Genomic DNA, 22,034 nt, shown 5'->3' on the forward strand with positions numbered 1-22,034 from the left:
TAATCTCCACTCCCTTAAATAGGAGCTGGCTATGTGTTTTTCTCTATTTCCTGAAGTCATCTGACTACTCCCTGCCCCAAACCTCAGGTTGTACTCATACATTCCAAGACTATGGTTTGCTTATTTCTCCTTGTGGGGTCTATCCTTGCTTAAGAGGCAATATTGCAGTCACTGTGAGTCTGCAACATCCCACAAGAGGACTCTAACAAGATGAGCTATAATACACTACTGTGCTTGGGTTTGAAATACCTCCTATAGAGTTGAAATAAAGTAGCTAAATACGTTTAATAAGTCAACAGTGTGACAGTATAATGAAGGATCAAAAATCATGACGTGTAAAAGAATGGTTAAAGTAACTGAAGATATTTAATCTAGAGAAGAAAAGACTTGGGAAACACATGATAGCTATTTTTAAATACTTAAAAGGGCAATCATAGGGAACAGTGACTAGATTTCCTAACACCCATGGTAAAATTTATAGAGGTATACCGTTTGACTTGATATAAAGGAAGATTTTTTAAAAATGACTGTCTAGGAGTGCTCAAGAAGGGTCAGGTGACCAGTGATTGGGAACATTTCATAAGCAGGAGCAAGTAAGATCTGAGCCAGTTCTGTTGGCAGGGTGTCTGTGGTGTGTTCCTCAGTTAAGTAAGTACTATAAGCAGCTTCAGTGCAATGAATTACCATCACCCCCTTGTGGGCCTGGGTGTTGGGTACTCTAAGGAGGAAGTTAGGAAGGCAGTAATATTGGATCCTGGAATATAGTCAGACAGGAGCCTTCATGCAGATACCCTTTCCAGTTCTCCAAACACCCACTCACATGTGGTCTCAAAAACACCCAGTACCTTTACTTAGTTTTACCCACTTCACAATATGCTCAATATGAGCAATTTGACTCCCAAGCCTAGGTCAGGCCTGAGTGTTTCTCGTGAGTCATAGTTTTATGCTGAGGAGACTTGAGAGTTTGTGGAGGGAGAACCCCCCTGCCCGCGGGGGGCCGTGATGACAGAAGTCTGTGGAAAGAGAGGGATCTAAGGAGTCCTGGGGAGGCAGGTCTAAAGGTCCAGGCCTGGCAGCATCACTGTCCAGGAAAGCCCCAGTTCCTATGGCTGTGTGCACGGGGCCAATTGTTCTCGGCAGACTTCATCCTGAGTGTTCTGTGGGGACCACGACTAGGGACCAGGCAGAAGGCGATGGCTGGTTGGAGGGAAGCCAGGCCCTTTAGTGGGGGAGGCCAGCTGGAACATAGCATTGAAGTGGGCTCGGCTTTCAAGCTGCATACGGTGGCCCAGTGGGCAGGTGAGTGCACGGACAAAATGGATCCGAACGAGCCCTGACTGCCCCCCAGAGACCAGCCATCCGTAGGAGTCCAGGTTTGGGCTGAAACGTACCTGTGAAGAGAATAGAAAACAAAAGAGATGCTCACAGTTGTTGCTTTAGGGTGAGTCTTAGCTGTAAGAGCAAAAAACAAACAAACAAAAAAAGAGCCACAATCTGAAAGGATAGGAGGACCACGATGGGGTGAGATAGGAATGAGAAGACGATGAATGAGGTATGTCTATCATGCTCTGGAGGATGAGAGTGCCGGAGCTGTTTCCCCCCCTTCACCGTCTCCATTACCTTTTCATCTCCCATTTCACTGCTCACAGGCCCAGAGTTGGGAGGAAATGAGATGAAGGATGGCGAAGATGAGAGATAAGGTTTCTACCTTATGAATAGCTTCCAGCTGCAGCCGGTCCAGGCAGAGCCGCGTTTGCCCCTCTCCCTCCTGCATGCGCAGTATTGGTTCTCTGTGGGGCAGACCGTGGAATGAACCCTGGGGAGGGTGTAATAGGAGAGAGAAAGCGAGCAGCCTCTTAGTCTTGCATCTTTCTGCTGGAACTCCTTAGGATTCCCTACTATACAAGGACTCAAGTTTTTTACTTTTTCTAACGCCACACCCATTCTCCTGGCCTCAATTTACCAAATCTGTGTCTTGAAAGAGCAAGTAGTGATGGTTGACGGTTTCAGCGTAAGTTCGAGCCTTGGGAGGGTTGGGGGCCCCGGATGAAGCAGAAGAGTGGTCCTGACCTTCAGGACTGTCCTGATATGGCATCAGATCTGCTTTATATATAGGCTAGAAAGAAGAATGTTAGATTAGGTTCTATAATACTGAAGACTGAATAAAAGTAAAAGAGAGAAAATTGGTTTGGAGCAGGAAAGACTGTAAGTAGTATGTTTAAACATATGTTCAGATGCACGAGGGTAGGGGAGATTATGTACAGCTCTATTCTAAGACTTCCAGGGAGAATGTCAGGGCTGGGAGACCTAGTACTAATTTGTACTCTGCTGCTAATTGGTAGCACTAATTTGAGAGGTCATGTGGATTAGGACCCAACAGATGGTGCTGCTATTAAATATTCATATACGTACGAATCTTCGCTCTACAGGTCGTTTGACATTTATTGGGTTCAGTGCCATATCAGGCAATATAGCTGCAATGAGCTCCCCAGATATATCTCCTGCAGCTATTGTCCCGAGCCAGTCGGATCCTGAAAGACTCTAATAGGAAGAGAGAGATATTTTTCATTCATTCATTCACTCATATTTATTCAGTTCTGTGAACTGGTAACAACTTCACAGTCTGAGGGGGGAGAGACATATTCGCACAAACAAATATGAGTTTATCATAACCCATATCGCTGAAGATACAATTACCACACACCTATCTTCTCCTTTTATCCAAAACTACTGCCTCTGGGACTTCCCCAGTGGTCCAGCGGTAAAGAATCCGCCTTCCAATGCAGGGGACGCGGGTTCGATCTCTGGTTAGGGAACTAAGATCCCACGTGGCGCAGGGCAACTAAGCCAACGTGCGCCACAACTACTGAGCTCACGCGCCTCAACTAGAGCTCATGTGCCACAAACTACAGAGCCCACGTGCCCTGGAGCCTGCGCACCACAACTAGAGAAGAGAAAACCCGCATGCCACAACTAGAGAGAAGCCCACGCGCCACAACGAAAAAGATCCCGCATGCCTCAGTGAAGATCCTGCGTGTCGCAACTAAGACCCGACGCAGCCAAAAAGAATAAAATAAATTAAAAAATATTAAAACAAAACAAAACAAACAAACAAACCAAAAAAACCACTACTGCCTCTTTCTGACCACCACTAGGTGAGTAAAGGAAACGTTTTCCTGTGTAATGAAGGTTTGGAAGAGAGGGGCTCACCCAGACAGTGCCTTTTCGAGGAGCAGTGAAGTAGGCCTTGAAACCAAGGTAACCAGCATCAATATAATGAATTCCACAGAGTCCATAACTGTAAGAGAAAGAGAAAAGAAAACCTTGCTTTTTCTAAGATTAGATTCATTTCTTCCCCCACAATTCAAACTCTCTCAGTGAAACAACCCTCAACCCTCCTCTCCCCACAACAATCTGGCACAGTGCACCCCAACCCTTAGGGCTTGCCCCCAGAGCTCCTCCTCTCTCCATCCTGCCGTACGAGGCATAGCAGTTGTCCTGAGCCACAGTGACGCCATTGTAGGGGAGCAGCCAGGCCAGCTCTGTACTCAAGAAGCGCTTGATAGAGTTTATTGGTTCATAAGGTCGTCGAAGGTCCCAGAATTTGATTTTCCGGTCGCTCCCTGCAGAGACTAGGAAATGACTGTGGAAAGATGGGAGAAGAGGGAGAGGATCAAATCTGAACAAGCCTGGAAGAGTCAGCCTGTCCCAGTCTTCACCTCCCACCTCCACAACTCTCCTATTCTATACCTGTTAGCTTTGCACCATTGAAGGGTACGCACAGCCTGGTCATGGGCTAGGAAACACTGGAAGGGGTAGAGCTTCAAGGAGCCATCAGAGAGCCGTATCCGCTGCAGAGGCGAGTTCGTGGGAAGGTTCCAGAAAACCACCATGCCTGAGGTAGGGACAGAATGCGTAGGTATTAGAGCCAGGTTCTCCCTTCTTGTTCTAATTCCTTTCTCTGGCTCCTAGGATCTATGTCTTCTGCTCTCAGACCTGATGCCTTATGAAAGGCTATAGGGATCATGATTAGCTAGCCAACATTCCCTCCGTGGTTTAAAGACTCAACCTGATATTATTAGTTCCAATTCTCATCAACAAAAGTAATAGCTCAGTCTGAGATCTGCAGTTGAAAGATAGGTTGAATGAACCCAGTGTCCTCTACTCCCTACTAAATAAAAATAAAGGGATTTTTTAAAAAGCATAAACCTTCCAGGACAAGGGTTGGCAAACTACAGCCCATGGGCCAAATACAGCTTGCTGCCTATTTTGGTAAATAAGTTTGACTGGAACACAACCACACCCATTTGCTTACCTGAGGTCTGTGGCTGCTTTCACTTTTTAATGGCAGAGTTGAATAGTTCCAACAATGGCCAAACAGCCCACAAAGCATAAAATACTCACTATCTGAACCTTAAGAGAAATGTTTGCCAACTCTGCTCTAAGGCAAAGAGAACAGGCAAGGAGCCAAAAGCAATAAAATGTAGAGGAATAGAAAACAAATGGACAAATAGAAACTAACTCAGCTGATCCAAAACAAGCTGACCCCTGACCAGGCTGGCAGAGGACGAGGTAATCAAAAGTATAACTTTGATAAAAGTGAAAGACAAATTAAAGAACAATAAGAATTTAATAAACAAAAGTGGGGGAAAGCGGGACTTCCCTGGTGGCGCAGTGGTTAAGAATCCGCCTGCCAATGCAGGGGACACGGGTTCGAGCCCTGGTCCGGGAAGATCCCACATGCCGCGGAGCAACGAAGCCCGTGCGCCACAATTACTGAGCCTGCGCTCTAGAGCCCGTGAGCCACAACTACTGAGCCCACGTGCCTAGAGCCCGTGCTCCACAATAAGAGAAGCCACCGCAATGAGAAGCCCGCGCACCGCAACAGAGTAGCCCCCGCTCGCCGCAACTAGAGAAAGCCCGCGCACAGCAACGAAGACCCAACGCAGCCAATAAATAAATTAATTAATTAAAAAAAAAAAGTTGGGGGAAGCATGTGAAGCTAAAACCCCTTTTATACATAAACTCAGGAAATGTAGCATCTATGAGCCTTTTTGAAAAAACTTGACAGTGAATTACATCTAAGCAATATAAGTAATTCAGCAATGGAGGGGGAGACCGAGATGAAAGGACTGGTGGAGACAGGCAATCATTTTCAACATAGAGTTAAGATTAACTAACTCTGGGAATTAAGATAGCAAAACAGCACTGAGTATCACATACCTTGACAGTGTAAGAACAAGACCACCAAAAGAAACACAATTAGGAGATCGTGAGAAGGATGACAGGAAGCAGTGTAAGAGTGCTAATTTCCTTATCACCCTAGCAGAAAGTCTACTGGTGTGTCGAAAAGTGAAACTGTCATTTAAAAACAATAACGCCAATTACTTAATGTTATTTATAATTTTTTACTTTTTTCCCTTTTAATCTTAAAAGTATCTTTAGGGAACTAATCTCTCTGTGGTGAAGGAACATTTATTGGGAGCTTAACTAATTTTTCAGTTTCACTTGCCTTTTCCTTCCATAAAGTTAAAGTATAATTAAACTTAATACCTTTTAATTTAAAATAGTATCTAGAGTATGATCCCATTTTTACAGAATTCTTTATCTCTCCATCTAATCTTTTTATCTTTATACATGCATAGAGAGCAGCATGAAATGATGCTGCTCATTTGAAAAAAGTCTAGTGACTTTTTTTCTCTTCTTTGTATTTTTTTACATTTCATGAATAGTTTTAAGTATATAATGTTGAACACTGAATCAAAAAGGAAACAACAACAGAAAAACAAGCATATATAAAAGTTTAAAGAGCGGTAGCTCCTTATGTTCTGCTTTGCTTTTCACCATTATAATATCCAGCAGCCAGGTGGTGGTGGGGCCGGGTGGGCATCCAAGCCAGGCTAAGGCACTGACCACACTCAGAGGGGTCTGACGCTTGCATAGACCCCACCTGAAGGGTTGCCACACATTGGACCTGCAGGGACAGGAGAGACAAGGCTAGGGTTAGGGATAACTACTGTTTGGAACAAAGGCTCCAATCCTTGTTTAATCCAGCAGGAGGTGGGAGATTTTTCAGGTGGAAGGAGACTCGCTGTGGAATCAGTAAGGGAGGCTCAAGAAGATGGAGCCTTGGCTAAGGTAGCAGGTCCCTCACTCACCTTATAGATGGCAGGCTTCACTGCATCTGTGAGGGAAGAAGAGCAGTAACTGACACTCTGCATCCAGAGGACTGAGGTCCTAATCAGGCCTTGCTCTTAGACCAGCACCCCCGGCCCTTTCAACCATGCCCTTCCCTCACACTCTTCTCTTTCCACCATCAAACAGATGAACCTGCCTCTATCTGCCCCCAGATTCTCCTTTCCTCCTGTTCTATCTGATAGTGCCCTTCCTCCTATCAGAATGGCTAATCCCTCCACTCGGCTCTCTTCTCATCCCCTCCTTTTCCAGAGCGTGGCTCATTTGGTTACCCTCCCCTTCTCCTGCCCTGTCCACTTTCTCTCTCCCTATTGGGTCACTCTCATGCACACATGTAAACATGCACTCTTGTCTTCCATCTAAATCAAACGAACAAACCAAAGCCTTCCTTTACCCATTATTCATTTTTTTTTTTTTGTCCGCGCCACGCAGCATGTGGGATCTCAGTTCCCTGACCAGGGATTGAACCCACGCCCCTGCACTGGAAGCACGGAGTCTTAACCACTGACTACCAGGAAAGCACCCCTTTACCCCTTTTTCACCTCCAGCCACCGCCCTCATTTATATGATCCCCTTCACAGCCAAACTTCCCGAAAGAATTGTCTATACATTTCTGTCTTCACTTCCTCACCTCCCACTCCCTCCTCAGCCCACTCCTAACGCCAGACCACTGAACAGGGGATTTCTCAGGGTTCAAACCTAGGTGCCCTCTTCTTTAATTACTCAGTGCTGTTGAAAAACAAATAAATTCAACCAAATAGGAGCTGCATTTCCCTGCCCCTTCCTCTATGTGCTCACCTTCACGAAGGTGAATATAGAGGGAGAACTCTATATTCTCTTCCTCTCTTCACAACAAAGAGAGTGTGTTTACGTGTATGTGTGGTGGTGAGGGCAGGAGAGGTGGAGGACAGGATCTGGGGGAGGAAGAGTAATATGGCAGGGGAGACAAGCCCCAGGCGCAAGCCTCAGCCTTCAGCAGCTCTTTACACAGCCAATTAACTGTGGTTGCAAGAGGGGGAAGACCTGAGAGCACAGGAGAGCAGGGAAGGGGGGGAGATAAAAGGTAATGTGCTGAAAGTGGGCAGTTACAAGACTGCACAAGAGAGGACTGCATGCAGGCTGCATGCAGGCATGAGGTCAAGAACAACATGTGTGAAGTCAGAATGGGAGGAGTGACTTGGTAAGGCTTTGTACTGCAGAGACTGGGCCTGGAGGAGTTTCAGGGGAGACAGAAAGGCTCTGCTAAGCTCTGGCCACAACTCCAGCAGCCCCATTCTCCTTGCTGTGTTACTCACCTAGGGGCTGCTGAGCCAGCAGGGCCTCGGGATGGGGCAGACTGAACAGCAGCACCTTCCCGTCTGAGCAGGCAAGAGCCAGGAGACCCAACCGGGGCAAGAGAGGCGCCTAGAGGGTGAGACCAGATCTGCACTGAGGCTTGCTGCCTTCAGGCACCTCTCAGAAAACTTTTCAGGTCCTGGTCCCTGAAAATATGATATGGAGTTGCTGGAAAAACTCCACCCACCACTCTCTAACCTCCCTCCCTCCAACTCTGGGAAGACCCAGGGCCCCTTTGTCCTGGCTCTGAGTCCTAGGGCCATCCCACAATCAACTGGGAGGTACCTTCCGAGGGGTGCCTGGAAGTTCCCACGCTCCACTGGGGCAGAACTTGAGGTCCCAGATGCAGCCGTGGTCACAAGCAATCCCATAGACAAAGTGGGCTCTGTTGCCAGGACTGAGAAGAGAAAGCATGTGGGGAGAATGGGTGGGAAGGAAGGGCCTGGAGCTGCCAGAGCCTGCGCTCCCCTTGTCTCAACCCAATCCGAGCCTTGCCCCCTTCCCCTGCCCAGCCCCATCCTTCTCTCCTCCTCAACCACCCTCCAATGGCAGTGTCCCAGCCCCACCTCACCAGCTTTCTTGCTGCAAGGTCCCAAGGTCCCAGAGCTGGAGCAGCCCAGGGCCCGAATGAAGCTGGCTCAGTGGGTGTGTCTCATTCATGTCAGGGCTGGAGAAAAGAGCCACATACTGCGAGGCTGCTGCCCCCTCTGGCACTGGGCACCAGTCCAGAGCCCAGAGCGGTCCCCCCGTAAAGAAAGACACATCCCAGCGCTCTGGGTGTGCTGTGATAGAGCTAAATCTAGAGAAAAGTCAAAGATGGGATGAAAAAAGGAGTTAATAAAAGGTAGTACGGACTTCAGTAGGTGAATGGATAAATAAACTGTAATACACCCAGACAATGGAATATTATTTCACACTAAAAAGAAATGAGCCATCAAGCCATGAAAAGACATGGAGGAACCGTAAATGCACATTACTAAGTGAAAGAAGCCCACCTGAAAAGGCTATATACTGTATGATTCCAACTATAAGATATTCTGGAAAAGGTAAAACTATGGAGATAGTAAAATGATCAGTGATAACCAGAGGTGGGGGAGGTGGAGGATGAACAGGCAGAACTGAGTATCTTTAGGGCAGTGAAAATACTCTGTATGATACCATATTGATGGATACATGTCATTATACATTTGTCCAAACCCACAGAATGTACAACACTAAGAGTGCACCCAAAGGTAAACTATGGACTTTGAGCTATTATGATGTGTCAGTGTAGGTTCATCAACTGTAACAAACGTGCCACTCTGGTGAGGGATGTTGATAATGGGGGAGGCTGTGCATGTGGGGGGCAGGGAGTATATGGGAAAAACCCCCTCAATTTTGTTGTGAACCTAAAACTGCTCTTAAAAAAGAAAAAAAAAAAAGTAATGCGAACAGAATGGGAGCTCCACCTGGAGCTCCTATGAACTGACTTAGGCAAGCACCAGAACATCAGTCACAGTCTACAAGTGAAACCCGTCCTAGCCACCATTTGTATCTTCCTCCTTTCCTTCCCAAAGTCTGTCTAGTCCTAGGCTTACCTTCAAAGATGACAGGTTGTGCATTCTGGTTTACTACAGTGTTCTCTCTAGGGCCAGTTTGTCTAGGTCTATCTGAGTAGATGTGACCTTGAAAACTGGTTTTACCCTCAACCTCCCTAGGCTCCCTCAGTCTGGCCAGCAGCGATAAGCACTGCAAATTCGAGAGGGCTGACCAGATCTAGCCAGCACTCCTACCCTTGGGACCAATTGGACCAGCATTAAGGGAAGAACAGGGCCAATCTCTCATCCCTTTCAACATCCATTTTTCATTTTTCTGTCTCCCAGAATCAGAAAAAGACGTGCAATCGTCACCTGTTTATTCGGTAGAGTGTGCCATCTTCAGGAAGTCCTTCACGTTGTACAGAAAACAGTGGCGACTTCTCCTCCTGGGGCAGGTAGTGAGCTGCCTCACTGGGGGAGGGCAAAGGGAATAGCCTAAATTTGGAAGAGTTTCATCCATCCTGGGATTCCCATTATAAATCTAGAGTCCTCTGTTACCCTTCTGTCTCCAGTGGTGTCACCCCCTCCTAGATTTCAAAGATGTTTCTTCAACTTACAGTTCAGATAACAATTGCCACTTCCAGGCTAAAGGAATCCATTCCGCAAACTCCCAGTATGAATGCTTCTGTTCTCGGCTGGAGAAACAGAAGCATCATGAATGAAGGAAGAGAGAAATTCTAGAGCAGCGCTGCCCAATAGAAGTTTCTGTGATGATGGGAGCGATCTATTATCTGTGCTGTGTAACACACTAGCCGCCAGCTGCAAGTAGCTACTGGGCACTTGAAATGTGGCTAGTGCAACTGAGAAACTGGACTTTCAATTATATGTAATTAATTGAAAATGAAATTTAAATGGCTTCATGCAGCTAGTGGCTACCATATTGGACAGCACAGCTCAAGAGCTCTTGCTTTGGACTTCCTTGGTGGCGCAGTGGTTAAGAATCCGCCTGCCAACGCAGGGGACATGGGTTCGATCCCTGGCCCGGGAAGATCCCACATGCCGTGAAGCAACAAAGCCCATGCGCCACAACTACTGAGCCTACGCTCTAGAGCCCGCGAGCCACAGCTAATGAGCCCACGTGCCACAACTACTGAAGCCCACGTGCCTAGAGCCCGTGCTCCACAACAAGAGGAGCCACCGCAAGAGAAGCCCGCGCACCGCAACGAAGAGTAGCCCCCGCTCGCCACAACTAGAGAAAGCCCGCACAGCAACGAAGACCCAAGGCAGCCAAAAAATAAAATACAATAAAATTTTTTAAAAAAGAGCTCTTGCCTTTGGAGCAGTGCCTTTTAGTTATGAATGTCTTCACAGTGTTCTACCCTGTGAGTGCCTTCCACCCTTCCCACAGCCCCACTGCTAGATCGTCCTTTGCACTCCTCCACCACCCTTTCATCCCCAGTCCCCGTTCCCCAAGTCTCACAGGTCCTTGGTGAGATGAAGGCACTTCCAAACAGGAGCCATGATGTGATTTGGTAAGCCATTGGGAGCCACTCCCCGGCAGTGTGGCTTCTGCTTCTGAGGATCAAATTGAAGAAAGTGTAAGGGGGAGAATCTTATAAGCTGGAGAAAGTCCCGAGGAGACCGCTTTCCCAACTTTTACTTTTCTTGGCATTACTTCCTCTCCAACCTTTTACCTATCAGCATCTTAAAAGATTTGTATCTCAACCATTACAATGACTTCTTCATCTTCTGCTCTTATTCCTCCATCAAAACGCAAAACCTGCTATCTGTTTTCTGTTCATCTTCCTTAGCGTGTCTCCATGGCACTTGATTCAGAGGACTCCTTTTGCTTCTTGAAACTCCTGCCCTATGGGGTAGTCTCTCCTTATTCCTCCCACGTCTCTAATATTCCTTCGCAGGCTCTCCCTCCTCTGATCCATTTGGTCAGTGATGGTATTTCCCAGAGTCCCTCTGTCTCCTCAGCCCTCAATACACGTACTCCTAATTTCATCCTATGTCTCATGGCTTTGACCACCATTTTAATGCCTGATTATCAAGTCTGCATCTTAGTAAATGTAAACTTTACTCAGTCTCAACTTTTCTACAAATTCTAGACTCAGTGTGGTGCTGAGCCATATTAGAGCCTGAGGCAAAAGGGAATATCAATTATACGGTTCCTGTCTTTACTTAAATTTTTGATATTTTCTTCACCATAGATTTGTTGCATTAATTTTGATTTTTAAAATGTTGCATCGAGATATTTATCTTGATTACTGGGGGTTTTGGTGCTCCCTTAAATGTTGCATCTGGGAGAAGTAAGGCACTGGTCCCATATATCTGACTGGCAAAGAGACGTCTCCAGAAGGATGGCCCTTGATCTACCACCACCTCCAACTCGACATGTCAGAAAGTAAACTCATCACCTCACCTGCCCACCTTCCCCCCTCCTGTGTCCCCCACTCTTTCTGTGTTCCCAAGTTCAGTGTATGAGAGCACCATCAAAGCTGGAAAATCTTACTCCTTCCTCTCCTTCAACTCCCAACTGCTATTAATTCTCTTATATATCTCTTTTATCTGCCTCCCCGTCTTCTCTTCCTTCACTGCTTAATTTAGGACCTTACTACCTCTGGAACTGGAGAACTGAAGCTGTCTTCTTTATTGTCAACTGCAAATTAATCTATTTTCCTAACTGATCATGTTATTTTTCTACCTAAAAACCTCTGTTGTATAGAGTTTCTGTTTGGGATGACAAAAGTTTTGGAAATGGATAGTGGTGATGGTTACACTACATTGTGAATGCACTGAATGCCAATGAATTATACATTTTAAAATGATAAATTTTATCTATTTTACCATAATTAAACAAACACACACACACACACACACACCCTTTGTTGGCTCCTATCAATTTTAGTCCTTTCATCCTCTCTAGTTTAATCTTCCCCACCACTTTACCGCAGGCCCTATGCTGCAGCCACAACCAATTTCTGGGAAAACCATCCTCTCTGGCAAACTTCTATTCCTTTCAAGACCTAGCTCAAGTATCATTTATCCATGAAGTCAAAGCAGTTAATCATCCTTCCTCTATATGCCTAAAGCATATTGTTCACTCCTGATGGAGCACTTATTACACTGTGAGCTCTGTAAAGCAGGACCTTGTCTTATTCATGCTTGTGTTTCCTAGCATAGAGTAGATGCTCAACATATGAACGAATAATCTTGTTTAGTTACACCCGCAGCCCCTACAATCTCAAATGTGTTTGAAGTTGCTCTTTTTTCCTTTTACCTGTTTTGGCCATCCTAGTTACTAGGCCAAAGCTTTCCTCCTAGGCGTCCTGCTGACCCCCTAATAATCCTGCTATCCCCATTCACTTTGTCTATTCAGGTTACCCCTGAAGTGGATCCTCGTGCGGTGCTCCGGGGCACTGTAGGCTCGGGGTCAGACGAGCTCTCACTTGGGGCCTCACTTTCTTCTCCATCTTCAGCCTCAACCTGGAGAACGAAGTCTTCGTCCCGTGCGGTGTCATCCTCTTCTTCTCTATAATGACAGGCTGCCTGCTGCTGGCTCTTCTTGGGTTTGGTGGGGCTGCTCACCTTGGGGCTCTCAGGACAGGACACTGGAGCAGGCAGGGCTGTTGAGAGCTCTTCAGCCAGTTCCTGAAGATACAGAAGTGCCCTGTAGGATAGGGCAGAGTCAGAGCAATACTCACAGACACTTAACTGAGAGCCCACTTTGCCCGACACTTGGCTGATTCTTATCTCACTAGATCCTCCCAGTGACCATGTGAAGTGGATATTAATTTCCCTTCCCCTTTGATAGATGTAGAAACAGAAATCCAGGAAAGTTAAGTGACTTGGCCAAGATGATTCAGATCACACATGTGGAATCTGAACTCAGGTCTTCTGACTCCAAGTCCAAAACACTTTTCACTCTACCAGTCAAAGATCATTGAGGGCAAAGGGAAAGAATGGAAGGGCACATATATACTGACATATACTGGGCAGTAAAATTGCAATGAAGACTTGGAGGACATTGTGAAAAATATGATAGGATATGAGGTACAGAAAGGAACCTCCCAGATAGACAAATTTAACCACAGATAAACTTGCTGTGGTAAGAGCTAGAAGACTGCTCAAGTCCCCAGAACCCAGACACCACCCCTGCTTACCTGACACCTCCTCACAGTCCTCTCATCTCTCCAGCATCTGCCCCACCCTCATCCCTTCGCCCAGCCCCCCTCCACCAAGCTGTGCCCCGAAATCCTTACACTTGGGCAGCCCTTCGGCGGGGTCGTTCCCCAGGAGGGGTCTCAAAGTCCTCAGGGGGCCTCTTTGGATGTGGAGACTCTGGCTGATCTAGGCCTTTTGACAACTTCAGCAGTAGCAGATCTGCCTTGGACTTTCGACCTCGTTTCTTAGGCATGGGGGTGGACAGAGGGTTGGATTGATCTAAGAGACCAGGAACCCGAGGGGCTGATGGAGAATTAGGCTGCTGGGGCCTTTTGGGGCCTTTCCGTGTCCTACCACCTCTCTTCGGGCCAGGCTTTGAGGCCCTAGGCTTTGGGACCTTTGACATCTCTGAAGAAAGATCTGTAGAGAAGAATATGGGTCTGTGAGATGGGACCAGAGCTCAAGCCTCTTTGGAACAGATTACACCATACCCAGGTTTGTAAGGTCCTATGAGCTCAACCTGCTCTCGTTCAACTTAAGCTGAGCATGGGGAGATAAAAAGCTGAAAGGTCAAGGGACATACCTTGCTGTTCCAGTCTGGAGAGGGTTTCCTGTTCTGGAGGGAGCCTCCTCTCATCAAGAGAATCCTCAAATCCAGGCAAAGGGGTAGGTAATAACGTCTCTATGGAAGCCTCCACACTGGTTGTTTCTGAAGAGGCCTTGACATCAAGCTGGTTTAGCACCTCTTGTCCAGGAGAGTCTACCACAGTCATGTTCCCCACGGGGCCGGCCTCCTCCAGAGCAACACAGCCGACCCCGTAGGGATCCATCAGCACCCCCTAAAATGGCTGCGCCTGCATACAAGAGACATACAAGTGAGTAGAAGGTAAAAGCTATTTGCACTGGCTCAGATTTTTCTACTTTCCTGTTTTTCTCTTCTCACAACCGTTTCTCCAACCTCCCCCCACCTTCCCCACCAACAAGAAACCCAAGCTCTCTGATCATTCATTCATTCAGCAATAATTACTAAGCATCTTCTATATGTCAGGCACTATTCTAGGAACTGGTAACATGACAATAAGCAAGACAGACAAGGTCCCTGACCTCACGGAACTCACATGTTAGTGGAGCTGACAATAAACAAACAAACGATAATAAAGCTACCATTTATTAAATGCTTACTATGTGCCAAGTATTGTACTAAGTGCTTTATTTAGATGATTTAAAGTGAGTGAACAATTATTTAACTCCTCTCCCTGAAACCCAATGAAATGAATCATCCCCTCCCCTTCAAAAAAAAAAAAAAAAAAAAGAGAGAGAGAGAGAGAGAAAATCACCTGTTATGAATGTAGGAAAGGGCCACAAGTTTCTAGAATAGACTATAAAGAATAGCTGCCAGATACTATAAAGTTTACATCAAATTGAAGGAGGACAGGATGACGAGATCTGACATCCATCTTTGTGAATATTAGTCAAGGTACAGATTTATTTAAGAATAAGTAATTCTCTAGTGTCCTGCTAGCAATCTCTCAGCTGGATGGGGGAGGTGGTAGCCTATGAGACAATTAAGGAGCATCCTACTAAATTAAGAGACCATTTTCACACTGAAGAATAGACTAAAAAATGGTCATGAATCTTCATTTTCTTCAAACCCAGGAAACCAGCTGTGCAACCATGGACCAAAGTAAACTGACAGAGATAAACAATACACTGACTACCAAACCAAAAACCTGAGCAACATAGAACTCTGCAAGGGCCCAGTTTTTGGCCAGAATAACCTACTTGTCTGTAACAAAAGGGAAGAAATAGCTCAGATTCCAGGAGGAACCTCTCCATAGGTCTATATATGTCTTAAGGATAAAGAACTCATCAGCCTCAGTGGAAAAGTGTGCTAATACAAATACCACAAGAAATATCATACAAATTAAAGTTTCCAACTGTCTCTCTTGAGGAAGCTACAGTCTATCATTATAAACTATAACAATAGCCAACTCTTTAACTCAGGTGCTAAGGATACATTATAACATCATATGCTAGGGATATAATATAACACTATCAAGGTAAATAGAGGTCAATGAGAATCCACCTACATTGTTCTCTGGTAAACAGCAAACCCTGAGAGAACTACTCCATTCAAAATTAGTAATAAGCAAAAAGGATCCAATGGGACCTATGCATAGTTACTATGGAAAGAATAAAAAGGACACAAATGAAAAAGGTGAAAAGTACCCTTTCAAAGAAAGTCTCCAGAAAACAAGAAAATTTCCAACAAAAGCTTCTATTCTTTCAAAAAAGCCAAAGAGACTGTGGAATCCAAGATTTAAGAGACGAAAGAAGAGATAAAACAATGGCAAGGCAAAAAAAAATGAGCTGGCAGTCATAAGGAAAGAAACTGAGTAAAAGAATAAAATCAAAGAAATGAAAACCAGAGGAGAAGCAAAATGCTGAAACTATATGTACTACTGAAAAGACAATCAGTGATATGAAAGACATGTTTGAAAAAAACCACACAGGTTGTAAAGAGATAAAAGTGATTAGTGAGAAGATGATATGGATGAAAAGAGAAAGTGGGAAGCCAACATATGAATAATTGATGTTCCTGAAGAAGAGAGAAGAAAAATGGGAACAGAAAAAAAAATGTTCAAAGACCTAACAAAAGAAAATTTCCTGAAATGAAAACTAGAAATGCGTACTTTCCTAACATAAAGGAAGATCTCAGTCTATAGATCAAAAGGGCTTATGGTGCAAAAGGGAGACAAAAATCAATAAATACTCATCAAGACCAAGAAATACAAGTGAAGATACTAAATTTCTCCTACAAAGAGAAAAAAATCAGGTCAGCCTCAGAGTTCTCAGAAACATTTGATGTCAGAAGATAAAGAAACATGAAAAGGATCAAGAGAATTCTTTACTTAACTGTCATTCATGTAAAGGTAATGGGATGACATTCTAAATATGCAAGTTTCTAAAAAAATCCACTTGAAGACCTAATTTAGCCAATGAAAGATAAATCAATATAAAGAACTTCCTAGTGGAGAAGTTGTGTTATTAAAAGGCTGGTAGTAAGGATTTAACCCAGTGACACATCATTAACTGTGGTAACTACAGGTATAAAACAGACTATAAATTAAAAATTTCAATGCCCCACAATGTAAAAATACCAATATTCTGATTGTAGTAGATTGGGGCAAAAGAAGAAGTATCTTAATTTTGCTTCTAAGGTTGACAAATTGAAAAATATAGGTTTACTAATACCATTTTTTTTGGGGGGGTGGCACCGTGTGGCTTACGGGATCTCAGTTCCTAGACCAGGGATTGAACCCCAGCCACGGCAGTGAAAACCTGGAATCCTAACAACTAGGCCACCAGGGAACTCCCTACTAATACCATTTAGATGTTTAATAGAACTAAAAACAGTATACTATATTGCTTCCGAAATACCCAATAGGGCTAAGAAACAGAAGGAATTTTCTAAAAGACCACATAATAAAAGATCATTAAAAATAATGGAAACACACACACACAAAGAAAAAAGAAAAAAAAAAACAACACAAGGGTGACAGAAACACGATAAATAAAAGGGATTTATTACAGGGTATTAAATGGTTCACATCAGTGGTTCTCAAAGGGTGGTCCCAGAACTGGCACATCACTTGGAAGTCAGTTAAGTGCAAACTTCCAGTCCTACCCCAGACCTACTGAATCAGAAACTCTGGGATGGGGCCAGCACTTCATGTTATAGCAAGCCTTTCAGGTGATTCTGATGCATACTCAAGTTTGAAAACGACCTGCATAGAGGATCACTGGAAGGGTTGGGGAAAAAACGTTTAGGAACAAGTACTTGTCAAATTGAGAAGGTGTTTACAGCTGCTGGTTCAAGAACCACATGGCTTCTCCTCTGCCATGGTGGGGAGCCAGAAGCTGGATCAAGAAGCCCCTGCCATAGCTGATGGCTCCATAAACAAGCTGCCTCTGCAATAATCAGAAAGTGACCAGCTGAGGAAGACTCTTCTCTGGCTCCCAGATCCAGAACCGTACCACTGCCACAACCTGCAACAGCAAAATGCATGCCTTCTGGCCTGCCTCCTCTCTAAACTCAAGTCCAAATTTGAGTTCTTCAAGAGCACATTTGATTGGCAAGGCCTAAATCATATTCAGAATCTTGGATGGAAAAATTCCAGGAAATGAAATTTCTAGCTTTCCAGGCTCTCAAATGGAGGGTGCTCATTCTCTCACATCCCACTTACCCCAGGGTAGAAAGTAGGATCAGTGTTTTCTCAATTCCTCTCCAGTGTCAATTCTTGACCAATAGTCCTCCCCATCTTGTAAAAACCTTGTTCCTTCCAAGCTCATAACATTCAGCTAAATCACTGCTAGTCACTCCACTGTCACACCTGAAACTTGTCAGCATATAAAACCTTTTAACCTCTAAAATCACTATGACACCCAATATCTGATCACAACCTCCCATCATTACAGCTAGATTGCTCAACTACTATCACTATATCTATTCTTTAACCATATTAATTAATCCACTGATCTCTCCAATTTCTCCCTATGTCAGCCACATACCATCTAGTTTAGACTCCTTTATTTTAATCAGACTCTTGTTGATATTACAAACTTCCTTTCTTTTTGTCTTTTTGTTCCATAGGCCCGGCAAAATTCAAGCCTGGATGAACCAATCACCCGTCTTCTCCACAGGAGCATCTAAGGTAGTTGAGCACTAGCAATCACACGTTCTCTGTAATCAGCTCCCATACCCTCTCTCCTCCAATGTCTGATCCCCTAGTCCTCAGCAGATAACTTAGCCTCAGATTTCTGAAACAATCAAAAACCATACTTCAATTTCTTGTCAGATAACCTAACACTCCCTGCCTCTGAGCCCCTCATCCACTTTCTAAAGCCAAACTTTCCACTTGTGTTCTAGCCCCATGCCCCCTCCTGCCCCACCCAAAGAAACTGAAGATGTTTATCCTTTTCCTTTCCATTGGCTCCTTCTAAACAGAATTTAACGGGAATCCCCTAGTGGTCCAGTGGTTAGGGCTCTGCGCTTCCACCGCAGGGGGCACAGGTTCAATCCCTAGTGGAGAAACTAAGATCCCGCATGCTGTATGGTGCGCCACCCCCCCACCCTCGCCAAAATAAATAAAATATGTGCCTCGCCAAAATAAATAAATAAAATAAAATTTAAAAAATAAACAACATTTAACTATTTTTAAATTTTCATCTTAACACAAATACAACTATCCTTCAACCCACAGTTCTCCAACTAATATCCTCCTGCCCCTCACAGTCAAACTTTAAGAGTTGTCTGCCCTTGATGTTTTAATTACCCTGCTGCATCCTAACTAGGATATTGCCCTCAACTCATCACTGAAGCTAAAGTGATCAATAACTGTTGTGTCAATTAGTCCAATAAACTCTTCTCAGTCTCGTTTAACTTGACCTCTCAGCAGCACCAAGGCTCCTTACCACTTGTTTCTTGAAACATTCTCTTTTCTTGAGAAGCAATTCAAGTGCAGTAACCTTCCAGATGTTTACAAAATTTCCTCAGTCTTTTACAGTTGTCTTACACCTATTTGGTAGCTTTTTTGCTTGTTTGCAAACTCACCACTTTTGTCTCTCCAAAGTATTCAGTTTAGTTTGCTTTCTTTTCTTTTTCAGAGTTGTTTTTATAAAATCTTTAGTTGATACAAAATACTTATAAAATAAGTGTAGAATATAAAGAATAACAATAAAACACCTGTATATCTGCCATGTTTCAACTTACTTTTAATAGAAACAGTAACTCTTACATACTCAAATTTCCTTAAAATTTAAATATGTCGCAATTATATAAACATAGTGACAAATCAACTGATATTAAAAATGTTCGAACCAATACAATGACTCTTGGCAAGCATTCAGTTCAACTAGTTAGAGTGACCAGGCCTATAGGAAAAAAACCTACAGGCTTCGAGAATTCAGTGTGCCATGGGCATCAGTTTGTATGCTTTACACAGGAAATGGAGAATGTCAGTTAACAGAGGCAGCTAGTTAAATGGAATCAGTTAAGAGAATTTCTACATGTCTTAAAGATTTTTCCATATCATTTTTCCACATGCATCTTTTTCATTCTTCTTAGTTACTATATGGTATTCCATAGGATTATAGTTTATTTGGATATTTCCCATTTAATGGACAATTGGATTATAATATTATTACAAATAATATTGCAATGAATATTCTAGTATAGATCTCTTCATTAATGAGAAATTACTTTTCTAGAATAATCATCTGAAGTGGAATTACTGTACTGGGTTAAAGGGTATACACATTTCAAAATTTAACAGATACTGCCAAACAGGTCACCAAGGTGAAAATCAATTTATACTCTTACTAACTGTAAAAATGCGTATACCCATTTTACCACCCCTTGTCAATCTTTGATTTTTGCCAGTCTGATGGGTGAAAGAAATCTTCCCTACTGTATTTATTTGCATTGTCCTGATAATAATTGAGATTAGCAACTTCTTTTTATATGTTGGACATCTATGTCTTTTATGAATTGCCAATACACATAATTTGCCCATATTTCTATAGGACAAATTGATCATTCCTTATTGATCTGTGCAGTTATTTATGTTGCAAATATTTTCTCTCTGTATCTACCTTTTAAAAAAACTTTGCTCATGTTTCTTGCTAAACTGAAGTTAAATTTTGAGTTAAATTTCTCAGTCTTCTCCTTTATGGCTTCTGTTTGTGTCTTTTTTTTTGGCCATGTTGCATGAGGCGGGGATCTTAGTTCCCTGACCAGGGATTGAACCCATGCCCCCTGCCGTGCAAGTGCAGAGTCCTAACCACTGGACCACCAGGGAATTCCCCTGTTTGTGTCTTAAAAAGGCATTTCCTACCCCACTGATATAATATGAGAATATAAAATATTTTCTTCTAATAATTTTTCTAGTTTTGGATTTTACATGTAGCTCTTTAGTCCATCTGGAATTTTCTTATCATAAGAGATACGGGTATTTACCTATTCCATATCTATCTTCCTTAAAAGTTTCAAGAGATAGGGATCTTGTCTATCTGACTCACTATTGTATCCAGAACCTGGTACGTGGTAAGCGCAATAATTAACCTTTGTTGATTGAACAACTAACTTCTCAAGGTACAAAAATCTCTATAAGGATTCACTTCTCATAGAAGGCATGGCATTGGTGGTTAATTTCCATTTTTGACTTCACAATGCAAATTCTGGACACAAGTAAAGGATGTTGAGTAAATGTGTACCAGAGTTTATAAAATTTTGCATCTGCACCCCAACTTGTCTGGTTCCCATGCTGCTCCAAGGCTGCCAGCCTGATCTCCCCAGATGTGGAAAATGATTAGATAACACTGCTCCTCAAGTATGGAATTACTTTACACACACTGTTTGGTCTAATACATTGTTTCCCAAAGTGTTCCTATGATACAACTGGTGGTATGCAAGATGATTTCTGAGATACAAAAATGAACGATTTTATTTGACTAATTGTGTTTTTATTTTAACTTGTATATATAAAAAAAAAACTATAACTAGTCCATGAAACCCATGGTTTCTTCTACATTGTTTAGATCAAGACTAAAGCACTTAAATCTTAAAATTAAGTCAATTTAAAGAAAATTACTAAGAAAACAATACTACAGTTGATAAGAAGGGGTGGCCAAAAGAGACGAAGGCGCAGGAATGACAGGTTTGTGTAACAATATGCCACTGGGGCTATAAGGCTTGGCCATACCCTGCACCCCTCTAACAAAGTGAGTTACCACGGGTGAAGCTAAAGTCACCACCTCTGCCTTCCCCAACAGAAAGCCAAGTTGCTGCGGGATAAAAGGACTAGATTGGGAAACATAACTGGCCCCTGGCTGCGCCAATGAGGTTGCAGCGCGCGGGGCACAACCCCCAGGGTTAGAAGAGCCTCACCGAGGAAGAGGCTGGTACACAGCAGAATGAGAAGACCGACCCGCTACCACTCTAGGGGTGACCGCCTGCCCTTTCTCAGTCCTGGGCGTGGGGTAGCTTTCACCACTAGCCTGTTCGGGAAGCGAGCCCTGAGTTTCGTAAGGCTGAGGACTACGGTAGGTTCGCAGAGTCCGAGGATTGCAATGTAGGCAGCGCCGCGGCCGGGACACAGGATGAGGTGTTACGGACACCGCGTGGGGAAAGAAGGCGAGACCCGAGGAGAGCAGAGATGGGGGATGCACGGTTGCCACCGTGGGTTAGGGAGGTGGGGACCACGACGGTTTCCGGAGGAGTTCAGGGGCTGGAGGTCGCGATGCTGTGCAGAGGCGGAAAAGCGGAGCCGGAGTTGGTTCCCAATATCTTAGTGCTACCGAAAAAGAAGTGGGGTGGGGGGGTAGTAATCGTGGGGCCCCGCACATCCCGCTGTGGTACACTCACCCTCACCAAAGTCCTTCCGGAAGTCCAAGTTCGAAGATGGCGCCGCCTGTCTGGTCGCCGTTTTATGACGAAATCTGGTAGCTACTCTTCATTGACGTCCCCCCAGTGCACAAGGTAAACACGTGGGCTTGGTTGGGAGTTTGTGCCCCAGGACGTTTTCTATTAGACTATGTATTCCATAATGCAGTGCGGCGAGCGTCCCCGAGCCCTGTCGCAGCGGGCGCAGCTCCCGGGCCTTAGCGGCGCAGGGGATGCCGCTGCACGGCCTTATGGGAATTGCAGTGTCCCGAAGGGAAGACTGACGCCTGCGCGGTGACAGTCGTCGCGCCCCCGCCGGTTCCCACGCGGCTTCTACTCGAGCATCGAGAGTGCGGGAGCCCAGGCCTGAGTGT

General features: G+C 44.4%; 1 protein-coding gene across 2 annotated transcripts; it reads right to left on the reverse strand.

Moving 5' to 3' along the window:
• Window positions 1-395: 395 nt before the first annotated feature.
• Window positions 396-21,823, reverse strand: GTF3C2 (general transcription factor IIIC subunit 2). 2 transcript variants are annotated; one of them, XM_061210475.1, is made up of 19 exons: window positions 21,643-21,823; window positions 13,801-14,071; window positions 13,316-13,637; window positions 12,438-12,723; window positions 10,528-10,622; window positions 9,665-9,742; window positions 9,420-9,518; window positions 8,102-8,329; window positions 7,816-7,927; window positions 7,491-7,599; window positions 6,159-6,184; window positions 5,845-5,974; window positions 3,751-3,895; window positions 3,482-3,643; window positions 3,211-3,298; window positions 2,413-2,541; window positions 1,964-2,116; window positions 1,709-1,816; window positions 396-1,391 (listed from the first exon to the last, which is right to left on the reverse strand). In XM_061210475.1, exons 2-19 carry the CDS (start codon window positions 14,045-14,047, stop codon window positions 1,173-1,175), a joined length of 2,736 nt encoding a protein of 911 aa, XP_061066458.1. In that variant the 5' UTR covers window positions 14,048-14,071; window positions 21,643-21,823; the 3' UTR covers window positions 396-1,172. The 2 variants fall into 2 exon arrangements, with proteins under 2 accessions (XP_061066458.1, XP_061066459.1); XM_061210476.1 differs by lacking the exon at window positions 1,964-2,116.
• Window positions 21,824-22,034: the final 211 nt, after the last annotated feature.

This window comes from Eubalaena glacialis, chromosome 14 (genome assembly GCF_028564815.1).
Source record: "Eubalaena glacialis isolate mEubGla1 chromosome 14, mEubGla1.1.hap2.+ XY, whole genome shotgun sequence".
In the NCBI taxonomy this organism is placed as follows: Eukaryota; Metazoa; Chordata; class Mammalia; order Artiodactyla; family Balaenidae; genus Eubalaena; species Eubalaena glacialis.

Bases quoted from the DNA above. Each gene is read 5' to 3' on its own strand.
- GTF3C2 (XM_061210475.1), bottom strand. From the start codon at position 14,047: ATGGATCCCTACGGGGTCGGCTGTGTTGCTCTGGAGGAGGCCGGCCCC. The intron at 10,623-12,437 runs GTAACCTGAATA...TTTGATCCTCAG, and splicing joins CACGAGGATCCACTTCAGGG to AAGCAGAAGCCACACTGCCG. The intron at 1,817-1,963 runs GTAAATTGAGGC...CACCCTCCCCAG, and splicing joins TCTTTCAAGACACAGATTTG to GGTTCATTCCACGGTCTGCC.